This window comes from Budorcas taxicolor, chromosome 1, assembly GCF_023091745.1.
Source record: "Budorcas taxicolor isolate Tak-1 chromosome 1, Takin1.1, whole genome shotgun sequence".
Classification (NCBI taxonomy): domain Eukaryota; kingdom Metazoa; phylum Chordata; class Mammalia; order Artiodactyla; family Bovidae; genus Budorcas; species Budorcas taxicolor.
Genome location: NC_068910.1, coordinates 209,330,948 through 209,346,138, shown reverse-complemented (window position 1 = coordinate 209,346,138; position 15,191 = coordinate 209,330,948). Strand labels below are relative to the sequence as shown.

Here is a 15,191-nt window from a genome sequence, read left to right as displayed (position 1 = left end):
AGCCTGAGGGCCACCCGGTGACTTCTGCAAGCATGTTGGACACGTGTTCTCCCGCCCAGAAATTCCACTTTGAGGAATCTACATAAATAATTCGCTGTGATGTTTATGTGACAGACTGGGGCCAGAGCCTGTGGTCTCCCAGACGTGCCTCCCCAGCAGGAGGCGGGGGGCACTTGCTGGGAAAGCAGGCCAGATGAAAGTGTTTCAGGTAATACCGCAACCAACCACCTTTACCGCTCCTCCTGTGATCTTGGATTTTGTGGGTTTTAAGCTGTGAGCATGTGTCACAATTGAGTCAGCCTGCAGGCTCAGAGCCAGAGCATCCCCCTTTGCTCAGGACTCTCGGATCCAGAGGACCTGAGCCGCTGGCCCACATGGAGACCTACCAGGCGGGATGCTGGAGGACATCTCTGCCGTCGAAGGAGAAGATGCGGGCGCCGGGCTTCAGCCAGCCCTCGGAGCCTAAGAACAAGGCCTCCCAGCTAGGAAACAGCACCTCGTCCTGCGGAGAAGAGGGGGTCAGCCCGTGTCTGGTCACCATCCGCCAGGGGCAAGGGTGGCTGGGTGGTCTCAGTGGTCTCCAAAACTCTCTCATCCATCCAAGGGTAGGTTGGCCCCAGGCCTCCTGCCCCCCAGGAAGGCAGGCACCCACCCCCGGCCCTGGACGCCGAGCTGGGCCGTCTACCACCTCTGGTCCTGAGGGATGTGGGCACTCAGAGGATAGAACTCGGAGTATCTAGAAAGCACACTGTTCCCTTCCGGGAAGGAGCCGCGGAACACAGCCCGGTGAAGGGCACTGCGCGGGGGCGGGGCCCACAGCAGAGCGTAAGGGCCTGGGGGGACCGGGCTGCCTTCCGCAGCTGGTGAGGCACCACGCCCCTGGCAGACGCGGGCAGGGGTCCCCAGAGGTGAGCCCGAGCAGGGCCGCGCACGCACCCTGAGGTTGACGACGGGCAGGGAGCCGCGGTCGGCGCGGCGCACGATGCTGTACAGGTCCTGCAACCGCGAGGACAGGAACGCGCGGAAGGTGCCGGCCAGCCCCGCGGCGCGCGCCTGCTGGAAGCACTGGAAGTCGGCGCCGCGGATGCCGCGCAGGCCGCCCGACTGCGGGCTGTTGAGCGCCACCAGGTGCAGCTGCGGGGGAGCCTCGGGTCACTGCGGCCCGCAGTCTCCCGGCGGGTCGCAGCTCGGGTCCCCGCCCCCGCCTCCGCAGCCTCCCTACCCGCCCCGCCCTCTCCCCAGCACCCTACCCGCCCCGCCCCGCTGCCCTAGGCTCCGGAATCTCCAGCGGGCGGGGTGTCACTCACCACCGGCTGGAAGTCGTGGTGGGTGTGGGAGGGCGAGGCCGTGGAGGTTACCGGCCGGAGGTGTGCGTAGGCGCCGTGGTGCGGGGCGCCGGGGTAGGGCTGGGGGTGCGGCAGGCGCGGGGGACTGGCCAGGATGTCGTCCGCCCGCCAGGACCGCGCTGTCGGGTGTGGGGCCTCCCGGCGGGGATAGGGATTACCCTCATGCAGCTGCACCAGGGGGGGCTGCAAGACGGCCACCTCGTTGTCCTGCAGGGGGAGTGGCGGACAGCGCGTGGGGCCGGGCCTGCTGCACCCGCGTGGGCCCCGTGGTGAGGCCTGCGGGGCGGCTTGGGGGGGCATGAGGGAGCGGGTGTGGGTCTGCTGCCTACCAGGGAGGTCCCGATGCCCGACCCCGCGCGCCCTTCATTTGCACCGGACTGTGTTCTTGGGTGGCTGGGGCTAGACTGGAGGTGGTGAGCTGGGCATTGTACCCCAGACCTGGGGGCGCCTAGCCTGTCTGGAGGGAGCCGGCCTGCTGATATCTCAGTCGGGTCAGCTGGCCCTCTGCCCAAGCCCCCAGTCCTCACCCTCAGAAGCCAGCTTCTCCCCTGACCCAGGGAGGGACCACACAGTCTCCCTGCCCTCCCACCACAGCAGCGGAGGTACCAACAACCCCTCAGAGTGGGACCTGGACCACCAAATCCTAGCGCACCCCCCTCTTCCCGACTCTGCCCTTCCCACGGCACCCAAGCCTCTGACACCTGTCCACTGGTACTGGTGGTAATCTCTAATGCAGTCACACTGGTGTGATCACCTCATGTGTCCACATGAGACGTGTCTGTCTACATTACCATGTTACTGCCCATCGCCGACTACCTTGGTGCCTGTCTCCCTGACAATGTCACCTGCAGCCAGGGGCCATGCCTGCTTAGGCGCAGCTGTCCCCTGGAACAGCGCCCAGCAACTGGGAGGGAGGGGCACAGCTAGGTGCTGAGTGGGAGAAGGGACTCCCAAGCCCCTGCGGGGACAGACAGACCCTCACAGAACCCCACGCCCACAACCTAGGATGGAGCCCACTCCTGAACCGTTTGAGAAACCGTGACCTCTACTCAGAGGAGCCGCCGCCGGGTGACACAGCCCTACCTAGGGAAACTGGACTATCCCCCTCCCCGCCTCTCCCCCTCCCCTCTCTCCCAACTCGCACCCCTGAAGGGTCTGTCCCTGTGCTGGCCCCGTGGATGAGGGCAGACAGACCAGGATCAAAAGAGCCTCTCTCCTGGGAGGGCAATGAGGTGGTTGTGGGAAGAAGGGGCGCTCCTTACCGTCCCATGGGGGAGGGGTGTGTGGGCCTCCAGCTGGAAGAAAACAGGGTGGGGGTCACCTCAGGACCTCTGAGCCAGCCGGCACCACTCACCCAGGCCACCCCACCCCTGAGCTGTGTCCTGGTGGCCCCGGCCCCTGCCCCCCTCCCCCACCCCATGCCCGGCACACAGTAAGGACATCTGTCAGTTTAAAAAGGAACAGCAACTTGTCTTTGAACCTAAAACTACTACAAAACAGCTTCTAATAAAAGGAGGAGAGAGGCGAGCAAGGATGGGGGATCACTGGCCGTCACGCCCAGACCCAAGGGGACGCCACCTGGCTGGTCTGGTGCCCTCACCCAGGCCTCACCAGGCCTCAACACCGAGCCTCCACCTCCCATCATCCCAGAGCGAGGAGGGAAGGCCACCCCCCCACCCACCGCCTTGTGCAAGGAGAGCGTGTCCAGGACTCACCAGAACCTTCCGGAACCCATTCCGGACCCGGACGTACAGCTCCTCCCTGTCGGCCACGTAGATGAGCCAGCCCTCCGGTACCTGCGGCACCTGGTCCACCAGCATCTGGTACGTCGCCCAGACCCTCACCTGCTGGAAGCCCAGCCCAGTGGATCCCTGCGCAGGGGCCTCAGGGCTCACAGAGGGGTGGGGCTGGGATGTCTGAAGACCTAGGTTGCACCTCCTCCCCAGGCTGGCCCCAGGAGCGCTGTGGGGAGATGTCAGCCCCCAAGGCCCTGGGCCACACGGCCTCTGCACAGCAGAGGGACCTTCTCAGTGGCTCCCATCCGCCCCTGACCATCTGACCCCAGCCGCACCTGGGCCCCCACTTCTGCTTTGGAAACCGTGTCTCGGGGCCCTCAGTGCTGGGGTCCCCTGACAGCCTCTAAAGGGAAGGGTAGCTGGCCAGTGAGGGTCCCATAGATGAGGAGCAGGGGGGTGCTTACCCCTGAAGAAGTGCCCATGGATCCAGGGGGTCCTGGGGGCCCAGGTGGGCCTGGCGGGCCAGGAACACTGATGGCTACAAGAGAGAAGCCAGAGGTAGGAACACTGGCCCTGCCTGGAGGGGGCTGGAGCCCAGGGCCACTCCTCACCCTACTTACTCTGCCTGTAGGGGCCAGGAAAGGAAGGGGGTCCCGGGGGCCCTGGGGGTCCGGGGGGCCCAGGAGGCCCCTGGCGTCCCTCGTAGCCAATGCCAGGGGGTCCCTGAGGTCCCGGAGGGCCAGGCTGGCCGCGGACGCTCTCTCCCTTGGGGCCCTGGGGCAGACAGAACACGGAGCCTTGTCACCTGTGTCCCCAGGCCGGGCACAGGCAAGCCTGAGGGGCTGGGCTGCAGCTGCCGCGAGCCCACGGTCCCTGAACCGCTGTCCCCTCCCTGTGCCCGTCCTGCGCGCCCTCCGCTGGGTGGGGGCCCCAGGCTGCAGGCGAGGGCAGCCCCACACAAAGGCACAGCCCCAGGGCCCCCGGACGCTTTCAGGACAGAGGGTCTCCCTGAGGGGATTTGGTGGAGGACAGCACCAGCAGGAGAGGAGGTGCCCCCAGGTCAGGGCCCGATTGGGAGGGTGGCCGCTGTGAGCCCACCAGGCCTGACTCATGGGTGCCCCCAGCATGGGCACCCCCGCTGGGGCAAAGGACCAAGGTGGGTACTCAGGGCCCAGCCCACAGGGGCGACCTCCCTCAGCTCCAGGCTCCTGCATGTGGGCAGCTGTGGGCGACCTGGGGCCCCACTCACCGGAATCCCTGGGTAGCCGGGCGGGCCGGGGGGTCCAGGCACACCGGAGCCGAAAAATCCTCCGCCCCCGGGCTCACCCCTTTCTCCTTTCTGCCCAGCGGCCCCTCGTTCCCCCTTCTGCCCCTGTGGGTGGAAATGCTTGTGGGCGACAGTTCGGCTCCCGGTGGCTGCCAGCGTGGGGAGGGGTGGGCACAGTGGCCCCAGGCCCAGGCGAGGCAGCCAGATTCTTTGCAGCCCAAGCCTGGCCAGCCTGCAGGACGGGACTCAGCCTCCCAACCTCCCACTGCGTCCACCAAGTTCCCGAAAAGTGGAGCCAGGGATGGCAGGCCCTGGGTGTCCTCTGGGGCCCCGTGGGGGGGCAGTATGAGGATGAGGGGTGCTACTCACCTTCATCTCGGCACCCAGCTGGAGGAGGTCGAACGGGAACTGCCCTATGGAGGGGTTTGGGGGAGTGCTTGGTGAGAGGCGGGCTTCCTCCAGTATCCCCCGGCCCCCAAACGCACCTACGTCTCCTTCTCTTTCTATAACCTCTGTATTTCTGTGCAGAGATCTCCTGCATGTTTCGTTACATTTATTCCCAATTGACACTTCCTGGTGTTTTTGTTCAGTATTATTGCTGACACACAGCACTGTGGATACAAGGGACTGATGTTTACTGTGAAATGACCACCACGGGATGTTCAGTTAACAACCACCATCTCTCTCTCTCTCACACACACACACACACACAGGCAAAAGAGCAGTCGTCCACGCTGTGGCTGTACACGGTATGGTGTCTTCCACGCTGACTCCTGGTCGCTCCCTCGAGGGCAGACACGCCACAGGGACTGGCCGTGCATTGGGCGAGGGCCTGGGGGCCCCAGTGCCGGTGGGGGGCTGCTGTCACGGCTGAGCGGCTCCTCCACCCGCAGGCTGACCTGGCCTCTCGTCTGCTATCTTCCTCACTTACACACCCCCCCTCTGATGAGTGGTTGTATGTTTTTCCTTTCAGATATGTTGCTTTTTGCTTTCTGTATCTTGAAGCTATGTTGTTAGGGGCACAGAAGTTCAGAATTGCTGTGCTTTCCTGGTGGATTTACCCCTCGATGATTATAAACTTAAAAAAAAAATTACGGGGAGTGTTTCTGACTTCTCACAAGCACACACAGGTGTGCGCACACACCCACGGCTCCCTTCTCACCAGACCATGACCCGCTTTCCCCTCAGCTCTCACGTCCTTGCATTTGGGGGTGTCTCTTGTAAGCAGCATAGTTTTTTGTCCCGTTGATGACGTTTGTCCTTAAACAGGAGAGGACCCTCTCTCTGAACGTCTGCGTCGGTGGATCTGGGTTGACTCCATCTTCACTCTGTGTTCTGAAGCTTCAACATAGCTTCTCTGCCCACTGGTCCAGGCTCCGCTCCTCTCACGCTGACTCTGGGTCAAGTGTTTCCTATGCTTCTCTACCTTCCCGCTCTACCATCAGGGACATGTTCCTTCTGTCTTGGTTGGTCCTGAGGTGTGCCCACCGGGGGACTCGTGTCCTGGGCTGGCCTCGCTGCCCGCTTCCTCTTCCTATGGAAGGATGTCTTCACCGGATGCAGAATTCTAGTGAGAATGTTAGCCCCTCAGTCATGTCCAACTCTTTGCAACCCCATGGACTGTAGCCCACCACACTCTTCTGTCCGTGGACTTCTCCAGGCAAGAATAGTGGAGTGGGTAGTCATTCCTTTCTCCAGGTGATCTTCCCAACCCAGGGACTGAACCCAGGTCTTTGAATTCTAGGCGAGCCGCTAATTTCTTCCAACATCTTGAAACCTTTGCGCCCTCTGGCTCCTCCCGTCCTCATGAGGGATCAGCTGTGGGTCGTGTGGACTGCGTGAACACGACCTTGAACCCGGCCCTGGTTTGGAAGCTCAGCCATGATGCCTTCAAATGCTCTTCTGCACCCTGTCTGCCCCTTGCCTGACCCACATGTCCTCACCCACACGTCTGACCTCCCTCGGCCTGTCCAACTTCCCAGCACATCGGCCGAGTTCCGTGCTGACCCCTCCCCTCGTCATCTGGGTCCCAGCAGCTGAAGTCACACAGAATCTTCACATCCAGAGGCTGTGGTTTTCAGCCCGACAATTAAACCCTACTCTCGTCCACGCCTCCAGTCTGCACTGGCATTGCCTTTCCTCCGCGTCCAGTCACCGTCATCACCGTTAAGTCCGAGCCTGGAAACTCCTGTCCACGTTGCCCACTTCTTCCTCAAGAAACCCAGGCCCTCAACAAGCTCACCTTCCTCAAGAGTAAGGTTAGCTTCTGCTTCGGACAGCTTGAAGGGCAAACTTGAGCTTGGCTCTCCCCCAGAGCCCTGCCCTTGGTCACCCTTGGGCTGGCAGTGCCCAGGGGTCCAGCTGTCCCAGCTTTTGACTACCCTGCTCCCAGCGCCTACTTGATCTCTGATTTCACCCACCTGAAGAAGCAGGATTCGGCTGGGGATTCTTGCCATCTCAGGGGACATTGAGATGCTGGGGCTTCACCCCCTTGGAGGACCCCAGCCAACAAGGCTCCTGCAGTGCACTGGGGATGCTGGGTCTTCCCCAGAGGCTCACATGGGGGCCCAGCCCCGCTCCTCAAAGACTGGGTGCGGGGACACTCTGCCTGGCCATCACCTCAGCCCTGAGATCCTTCCCCCCTGGCCTGCCCCAAGGCTGTGCAGGAAACCAGGCATCCCGTCAGGGCCCCTGAGCCCGGGAGGGACCCCCCCCTCCTCCAGGAGATGGGCGGGCGACCACACACGCAGCCCCCCAGCTCAGAGCACTCTCACCTCGTGGTCCGGGCGGGCCCACATCTCCTTTGTCACCCTTGGGTCCAGAAGGCCCCTGGTGCCCTGGAGAGACACAGACCCCAGTGCCTGTTACTGAACGTGTACAGAAGTTGCTAGGACGCCCTCCTGCCCGCATATGGCCTGACCCTGGGGGGGCGCCAAGTGCACTGCAGGCCTGGGCCAGGGAGAGGGCAGCGTGTCAACCTGGGGAGCCTCAGAGCAAGAGCTGGTGAGCAGCCAGTGCCTTGGTGGTCACAGCCCAGGGGCCACAGCCTCTGCTCCCAGAGGCCACATCGCCCCTGCCTGGAGGGGCTGGCATGAGGAGCTGGAGCTGGACTGTGGACAGCCAGTGAGTGGCCACTTGGTGTCTGCTCGGTGTCCACTCCTGTCCACAGCTGGACTTCCTGGAAGGCTATGCAGGGTGGACCCTGGAGCCCAATAAACACGCCGTGGTCAACTGGGGCTGGCGGTCCCAGATCATCCAGCTTCCCCGTGAGGGCCGCCCCACGAGACCTGCTCTGAGTTGTGGCCAGAGGGGCTGACCTGCCCTCCCTGAGGCCCCAGGATCCCTCACCTGGCAATCCCGGGGGTCCAGGGCGGCCAGAGTCCACAAATGCCTGTGAAGAACGGGCCGAAGCTGGCCATCAAGGAAGGTGCCCTGGAAACTGAGGGCACCACCCGCCCGAGGTCTCTGCCCAGATTCCCTGGAAGCCCCTGTGAGGTCACACAGGCCCCGTCCCCCACACCCCTCTCCCCAGGACAGAGAAGCAGGGAGGCGGGGAGAAGGTAGAGAACTTGGGGTTGGAGCCCTGGTTGTGACATGACTGCCCCACGTCACTGAGCCTTGTGAGATGGGGGTGTCTGCCCCCCAGGACCACAGGGCTCATGCTCGGGAGCCCAGATCCAGAGAGGACTCCCTTCCCCTACCTTCATCTCCCCCCAGGGGCAGGGAGCTTGTCTTCTGACTGACTGCCCACCATGTGCAGCCTTCAAGGTGGTTGGACCTGGGTCCCACTGCCCTGGCCCCTCCCAGAAGGACCCCACCAGACGCAGAGGTCATGGCTTGGCCTGCCCCTGCCTGGGGCTCAGACCCCCTCTAGGGCTCAGATCCTCCCTGGGGGTCATCCTCTCTGGGGTCAGGGGAGGGTAGGGAGGCCGGTGTAGAGAAGAGTGTGGGGAGGAGTGTGTAGAGAAGAGGGGGTCTCGGTGACTCACGTTGCTGTCGTAGACAGGAGTCCCGGGAGGGCCTGGGGGCCCTGGAGGCCCAGGTGGGCCAGGTGGACCCTGCGTGGGGGGAAGGGAAAGATCTGGTCAGTCTCGCTCCCAGCCAGGCCACCGACACTGGACAGGATGGCAGACGTGGGCGGGAGCGTTTCTGAAAATCACAGTAAAGTCAGAAAACATCTAATCAAGAATGCAGCCAGTTTGCTCTGTGGCCACGGCTGTCCCCTTCCCATCCCCAGATGACAGTCCTCAAACCGTCCCGCGGGGGGCGTGCGGGCGGCCATCTGGGCTGGACACGACCTCAGACATAGCTCGTGTGGTTACTGCCAGCTCGAAGGTTGGCCGTGTGTCTCCAAGGTCAGAGGGAGCCCACGAGGCCAGCGCCTGTGGGTTTCACTTGCGTTGCATGAACGTGACTGTCCGTTCGTTCACCCACTCATGGAAAGAGGAAAGACAGTCCATTCATGCAGCATCAGCAGTGCCTGTTCCGAAAGGGCTCATCTGACAAAGGACCAGCCTGAGTGATGAAGGTACCGGGGCCCACGATCCCGGGACCTCGTGTGCGCCCCCTCTCAGCCCCTGGGCATCTTTGCCCCTGCCCTGTGGCTGAGGAGGGAGGGCTGAAGCAGAACAGAGGCACAAGCTCAGGTCCATGAACCAGCCCAGTCCCACTGGACTCTGACCAGGGCAAGCGCACAGCGGCTGGAACGCTGCCTTGGGGACTCAGAACCACAGGAAGGATTGGACAGCCCGCGACCTCCTCCTGGACAGAAGCGACCGTCCTCCTCCATCACGGAGCTCCCCAGGTCGCTGCCCTGCATTCTGAGTCCTCATGAAATGTCCACCACGGTTTGGTCTGCCAGGAGGTGGTGGCAGGATGAAGACACGGTGGTGCCAGAGACACCAGAAGAGCAGAGGCCTCAACCGCCGCCGCAGGACCCCACACTGCTTGTCCAGACTGTGACCGGGCTGGGAGGGAGCGGGTCCAGGGAAAAGGCTCTGAGTGGCCACGGGTTCACTAGGAGCCCAGATGGGTCCGGAAGGAGTCCTGCATCTCGACGGTGCATCTCAGATGGAGATGTCACAGGGCCTAACTGGCGACCTTACCGATCTGTGACCCTGGGCTCAAAAGGTGGCAGAAGCTGTAGCCCCATAGGCAGGAGGTGCCCACCGCAGAGCCCACGCAGCCTGCGGGCCCTTCCGAGAAAACCATGTTTTTCCGTGGCCTTGGCTCATGTATGCGTATGCATGTGAGTGTGTGCTCGAGGCTCTGCACATCCGTGGTCACACGTCGAGGCCACGCAGAAGCCTCCCAGGGTTGAGCTCTGAGACCCAATCCCTGAGACCAGGCCCCCGGGCTTGGTTGCCCCCGCACCGCCTCGCACGCCCCACTGGACACTCACCCTCATGCCGAATCCCACGCTGGCGTCCCCCGGCTCCCCCTTCTCCCCTTTCAGTCCATTCATCCCGGGACGCCCCTGCGGCAGAGCACAGTGGGTGGGGGGCTGCAGGGCACTGGCCAGCACCGCTGCGTGGGCCCTCGGGCGCTGGCCAAGCAGCTCCTGTCCCCACCCAGGCCCTCCTCGGGGTGTCTGTCCCCTGGGGCCCGAGCTGCCTGTGAGCAGGGCTGCGGAGACCCATGCTTGAGGGGTGGGTGGTCTCCAGGGGAAGGGCAGCAATGGGGCTGTAGTCCACTCCCCTCTGGGCCCACTCTCCACATGGGCCTGGGCTGATGCCTGCACCTGGCTTGAGACCCAGGGACCTACCGGCCGTCCAGGGAATCCGATCTCTCCCTTGTGCCCGGGCCGCCCATATGGACCCTGTAGGGGGAGGGGGAGACCAGGTTTCAGGTGGGCAGGAACGAGACCCCCGTCTGGGGTCTCCCTCCTGACACCCGTCCCCCATTCAGAGGTGCAGCCGGATGTCAGCTCGGCTCCCCGCCAACCCAGCAGTCAGGCAGGCAGCAGTGCCCTCTGCGGCCTCCTGTGTGCTTTCACACCCAGTGCAAGTGTGTGCACTTTGGGGAAGCCTGGTCTACTCACCGGGGGTCCTCGGAAGCCGGGCTCACCCTGAACAGAAAATCAGAGGCACCGTTAAGTGGCTTCAGGTCACCCCCAGGCAGGCAGCCCCGAGGGGTCCCTGTGTCCCTGAACACCTGCAGTGGAGCCCAGGAAGGGAAGCAAAGAACTAGAGGGAGGGGGCTGTGGCTGGGGGTTGTGTCCTGGGCACGTGCATGGGGCACACGCCAGGGGTCCTGAAGCTTGGGGGGCGGCCCTGCAGTCCAGGCTGGGGTTTGCGGGCCCCCTGTAGGCCTGTCCCCAGCAGCCTGCTGGTCTGGGCCCAGCTCTCCCCAGGGCTGGGGGTCACCTGCTGGGAGCAGGGGACCCAGGGCACAGGCTCCCCAAGGGACCCACTCCTGAGCCCAGCCATTCTTGGCTCCCTCCTGAGGAAGGAAGGCTGGACCCCAGCCCTAGTGGAAATGCCTCCAGAGGCTGAGGGCCAGCCGGGCACTGCAGGGGGTGCAGCTCCCAGGGGTGAGGCCGAGGCCAGGAAACAAGGCCCCCAAGAGCCCCCAGCCCCTCTGCAAGGTGGGTTCAGCTGACGGGCAGAAGACAAAGGGCCAGCCAGGCCAAAGCTGAGCTGAGATTTAGGCTTTGGGGGCCCTCCCAGCAGGTTGGTGGGAGAGGAGCAAACGGGTGGGCGAGGGACCCAGGCTACAGAACTTTCTGGGAGCTGACCTGGAGAGGCTCCCACGCACAGGCAAGACCTGCCCCCTTAGGAGGACCCTCCCCTGTGCCGTCTCCATGGCCCCAGCCCACTGCCCCAGCCCGGGCTCATCCAGACACCCCTCACCTTGGCTCCTTTCTGGGCGGGGGTCAGTGCTCTGCCATCAGGGCCGAAGAACGTGCCCGGCTCTCCCTTCTCACCCTGGAATGGAGCGGCAGGTCAGAAGGCCAGCTCAGGGAAGAATGGGCCTCACACCCCATGTAGACTCCCCTTGGCACCAACTCGACACCCAAGGACAGGGAGCCATGAGTGGGGCCTCCGCTGGCGCAGGGAAACAAGCAGAGGCAATGCGCAGGCCCAGCCCCCGTCCCCAGACCCCTTCCCGCGAGCAGTCACCCAGCGACCCCAGACAGCCCCTCGGGGCTCCTCACCTTGGGTCCCGGGGTGCCCTGCTGGCCTTTGGCGCCCAGGTCTCCCTTTGGCCCGGCTGGTCCCTGTGGGGAGACACAGAGGGCTTTCCGGAACGGCCCTGCTCTGGCTCAGTGACCCACAGCCCAGCCCCAGACACCTGCCTGAGACCCCTGGCCAGACAGGGGCTCCTGCTCCAGTTCCTCGGCCTCATGGGCTCCCCCCACCCCCAGCGCGGGAGGCCCTAAGCGCCCCCAGAGGTACTCACGGGGAAGCCAGCGAAGCCCGCACGGCCCTGCGGAGAGAGGACAGTCAGGACCCCCCCTGGGAGAGGCTGCCCACGCCCAGCCCATCCCGGGGTGCAAGTACCTCGGGGCCTGGCACGCTTGCCAGCACTCTCTGTCCACGGGTCAGCAGAGCCATGGAGAAAGAAGGAAGGGTACCACGTTTACTACGACGTTAGCCACAGAGACCCACGGAAAGTCAGCATAAAGGAAATCCTCCCGAGGTCCCTGAGATGAGAAGTGAAGCCCCTTCCACCTCCGGGAGCCTGCCTCCTGCACCAAAGAAACTGCCTGGGACCCTGGGGCCGGGGGACAGTGCCCCACCCTGGGGGGACATGTCACAGCAGGAGCATGTGACATGCAGACAAATGGCACGAGCAGTGGGCAGCTCCAGAAGGCCCGACCTCCACCCGAGAAGCCCCGCGGAATCAGCAGAATGGGACCTCATGTCTCTGGGGGTTGTCCCATGGGGGAGGACTGGAGGCCCTGATGACCGCAACCAGCCCTGGGGGGCCAGGCAGAGCATGTGCCCACCCACTCAGGTCCTTACGTCCTGCTCTGACATGTAGACGACAGGTCCTGGGGGTCCAGGGGGTCCCGGGAGTCCTGGCTGCCCCACTCCATCCTTTCCTGGGTCTCCCTGGAAGAGAAAGCCAGTGATCCACACTTGCGTTTCCTGTAGGGGCTGAACTGCAGCCCAGCTGGCACTTGGGAGGACTCCCAGTGCCCACAGGGTGTGAGGAGGTGCCTGGAGGCTGAGCACAGTGGTCTCGAGAGTGGCCCCCCACCCCAGGCAGGGCAGGCTCTGAGCCTGGATCCCCACCCCAAGTCTCCAAGGCCGCATGGGTGGGCCTAGGGCAGAGGACAGCAGCCCTGGTCCCACCATGCACCAGCCAGCCCATCCATCAATTCCCACAACCCCTCACACTCACTTTCTCTCCCTGAGTCCCCTTTTCTCCTTTTGGTCCCTGTGGAGACAGAAAGGAAATAGTTTATCATACACAGAACATGAGCCCCGCTTCCTGGAGACCCCAGGCCTCTGGGACTGGCCTTGAGTGAACACGTGGAGTTTTTCTTCACTGACCATGTGGGGCCTGAGGTGGGGTGTTAGCTATGCAGGAAACTTCTCTGGCAGCCTGGACCCCCAACTCACATCCCCTAGAGCTGGGGTCTCTGGTCCCCGTGGAGACACTGAGATACACGCTGGGGCGCTAGCTCTCATCCCTGTGTGGCGACCTTGGGGCTGTCGGCCCTGTAGCCCTGGGCGGCCACTTACCTGGGGTCCAGCTGCACCCTCTCTGCCTGGGAGGCCGGGGAAGCCAGGTGCTCCGTCTGCTCCAACTTCTCCCTTCAGGGACACAAGGACAGCATGCATGTCAGCCAGGGCCCAGTGGACATGGTGTCTGGGAGCCACGGTGTCTGGGAGCTGGCCAGCCCGTGGTTTCTAGGGGTGATTCAACCTGATCAGCCTCCTCAGGAGCACCATGGGGGCAGGGGTCAGAGGCCTCTACGGCAGAGCTGAGATAGGAGGGAAAACCTGGGGCACCTCAAGTGGGTGGATTTGGGGGTGGTGGGAGGACGATGCTGGGCCTGGTGTGGACCAGCCAAGCCCTGACCTCAGCCTGGGGGCCCCTCCCTGTACCCAAACCAGGGCTGCTCACTGTGGATTTCCTGATCCTGAGGAAACATTCTTACCTTGCTCCCTGGTGGCCCCACAGCTCCAGGATCCCCCTGAAGCGGACAAAGGGTTTTGTGGGGTTGCAAGCACTGCCCACCCGCTGGGTGGCACACACCCCTCCTCCAGGGAACCACTCAGGTGTCCCCAGACCGCAGCCCCAGCTCGTATCTGAGGGCTGGACAGGGTCCCAGCCTGGATGGTGCGGCAAGCCAGGCCACTGCGCCCCTTTGAAGAGCAGCTGCACTCAGGGGACTATCACAGCTTTAGAAAGGAAAAAATTGCATTCTCCTTAAAAAGCAATTCTTTGAACTGTCCCAAAGGCTTGCAACTCAAAGCAGAATGCTCCAGGGGACTGGGTGGTGGGTAGGAGCTGACAATCAGTGGACCCCGCAGAGCTGGGAAGGCTTGTGTGCGAGGGGTGGGGGCCACTGCTCTCCAGGGACAGAGAGAGGGGGCAGAGCCAAGTGAGGATGACCGTGAGAAGCAGCCAGGTTCTGCCCAGCGCCACCCACTGCCCCAGGCTGGGGGCTCCTTCCCTGAACCCCACTCCCTCTCCCCTCCATCGGCACAGACCTCGGACACATGGAGCCAAGGGTCTGGATACCCACAGTCAGAAGGATGGCAGGGCCACCGCCCCCTACCCTAGCCCTGGGCACCACTTCCCCATTAGATTTTCTCGTATTTTGCAAATTCCCCACAAGGAACTCCAGGCCACTGAGCAGTGGCTCCTGGCAGCTGCGAGCACCCCCAGGTTAACAGATCTCTCACTGACCTTGACTCCGGGCGTGCCAGGCGGTCCCTGTTGGGGGCAGAGAAGGAACAGGGCCCAGTCAGGGCTGCTCCTGCCCCTGAGGGTGCAGCCTTTCCCCATTAGAAAACCAGCCCCTCTTGTGCTCACAACTTCTAACAAACATGGAGGAAAACGGCATTTATCAACAGGGACCTGCATACCCCCATACTCCCAGAAGTGGTCTGTTCTTGGCACCACCCTGCAGATGACAAGCGTTGAGTCACCCCAACACAAAGAGACTTGCACTTTATTAACGAGAAACAATGCTGCCATCCAACTGGCTGGTTCAACCTCACTCGAGGGTCTCCATCACTGAGGCCGTGCAACAGCCCATGGACCCCTCCAGGGTCAAGCCGCACTGCAGCTCTGTCCCTGGATCTAAAGAGGGGACCCCAGCCCCTGCAACCCTGCCTGGTCACCTTGGCTCACATTTCACCTGATGCCAAGGCAGCCAACCCCTACTGCCCCAAACTAAGCCTCTCTGCAGCATAAAGGGGAAGGTACCAACTTAAAGGGCAACACTGCTCCACTCCCCAGTTAGCCTCTGTCAAAGTGAGGACCCTCAAGCGGCGGTGCCCAGTGCAGGAGGCCTGATCCGCCACCCCCTCGCTGGGCTGAGACTCCAAGGGCCCAGCTGGATACAGGTCTCAGGCCCCCCAGGCACCCCCAGTGGGGTCTGTGCTGGCTCCTGAGGGGAGGGAGCCCCTTCTCTGCCCATCCCAGGTGTCCTGTCCCCTGAGCCCCTTGCACGTCCGTCTGGTCTAGACCCTGGTTATCTCTGGACACCAGGCTCTCAGCTGGACCTGATCCTGACCAGTGCACACGTTGATGGCGCAACGAGGTGGAACAGCATAGGACTGGCCCCATCTTTATTTAATTAAAGTTCTGCTCAGGTCAGAAACGTGGTGCAGAGTTACAGCCATAAGGAGACGTGGGTGGGCATTCCTAGCAAGAACC

At 63.2% G+C, this 15,191-nt stretch overlaps 1 protein-coding gene across 2 annotated transcripts in view; it reads right to left on the bottom strand.

Annotated features, from left to right (window-relative positions):
• COL18A1 (collagen type XVIII alpha 1 chain) overlaps positions 1–15,191 on the bottom strand; it is a 92,116-nt gene that overhangs the window by 927 nt on the left and 75,998 nt on the right. The window contains exons 18-41 of one of the 2 annotated variants that reach the window (XM_052640878.1): positions 14,217–14,243; positions 13,462–13,497; positions 13,043–13,114; positions 12,699–12,734; positions 12,317–12,406; positions 11,852–11,881; positions 11,751–11,777; positions 11,506–11,568; positions 11,201–11,275; positions 10,390–10,416; positions 10,114–10,167; positions 9,751–9,825; positions 8,339–8,407; positions 7,698–7,740; positions 7,124–7,186; positions 4,719–4,762; positions 4,332–4,454; positions 3,703–3,856; positions 3,547–3,620; positions 3,062–3,193; positions 2,609–2,641; positions 1,308–1,553; positions 937–1,134; positions 387–502 (exon numbers count right to left, since the gene is read on the bottom strand). In XM_052640878.1, coding sequence (XP_052496838.1) covers positions 387–502; positions 937–1,134; positions 1,308–1,553; positions 2,609–2,641; positions 3,062–3,193; positions 3,547–3,620; positions 3,703–3,856; positions 4,332–4,454; positions 4,719–4,762; positions 7,124–7,186; positions 7,698–7,740; positions 8,339–8,407; positions 9,751–9,825; positions 10,114–10,167; positions 10,390–10,416; positions 11,201–11,275; positions 11,506–11,568; positions 11,751–11,777; positions 11,852–11,881; positions 12,317–12,406; positions 12,699–12,734; positions 13,043–13,114; positions 13,462–13,497; positions 14,217–14,243 — 1,907 coding nt within the window. The remainder of the gene's footprint in view (positions 1–386; positions 503–936; positions 1,135–1,307; positions 1,554–2,608; positions 2,642–3,061; positions 3,194–3,546; positions 3,621–3,702; positions 3,857–4,331; positions 4,455–4,718; positions 4,763–7,123; positions 7,187–7,697; positions 7,741–8,338; positions 8,408–9,750; positions 9,826–10,113; positions 10,168–10,389; positions 10,417–11,200; positions 11,276–11,505; positions 11,569–11,750; positions 11,778–11,851; positions 11,882–12,316; positions 12,407–12,698; positions 12,735–13,042; positions 13,115–13,461; positions 13,498–14,216; positions 14,244–15,191) is intronic. The other variant, XM_052640947.1, reaches the window with a different exon arrangement.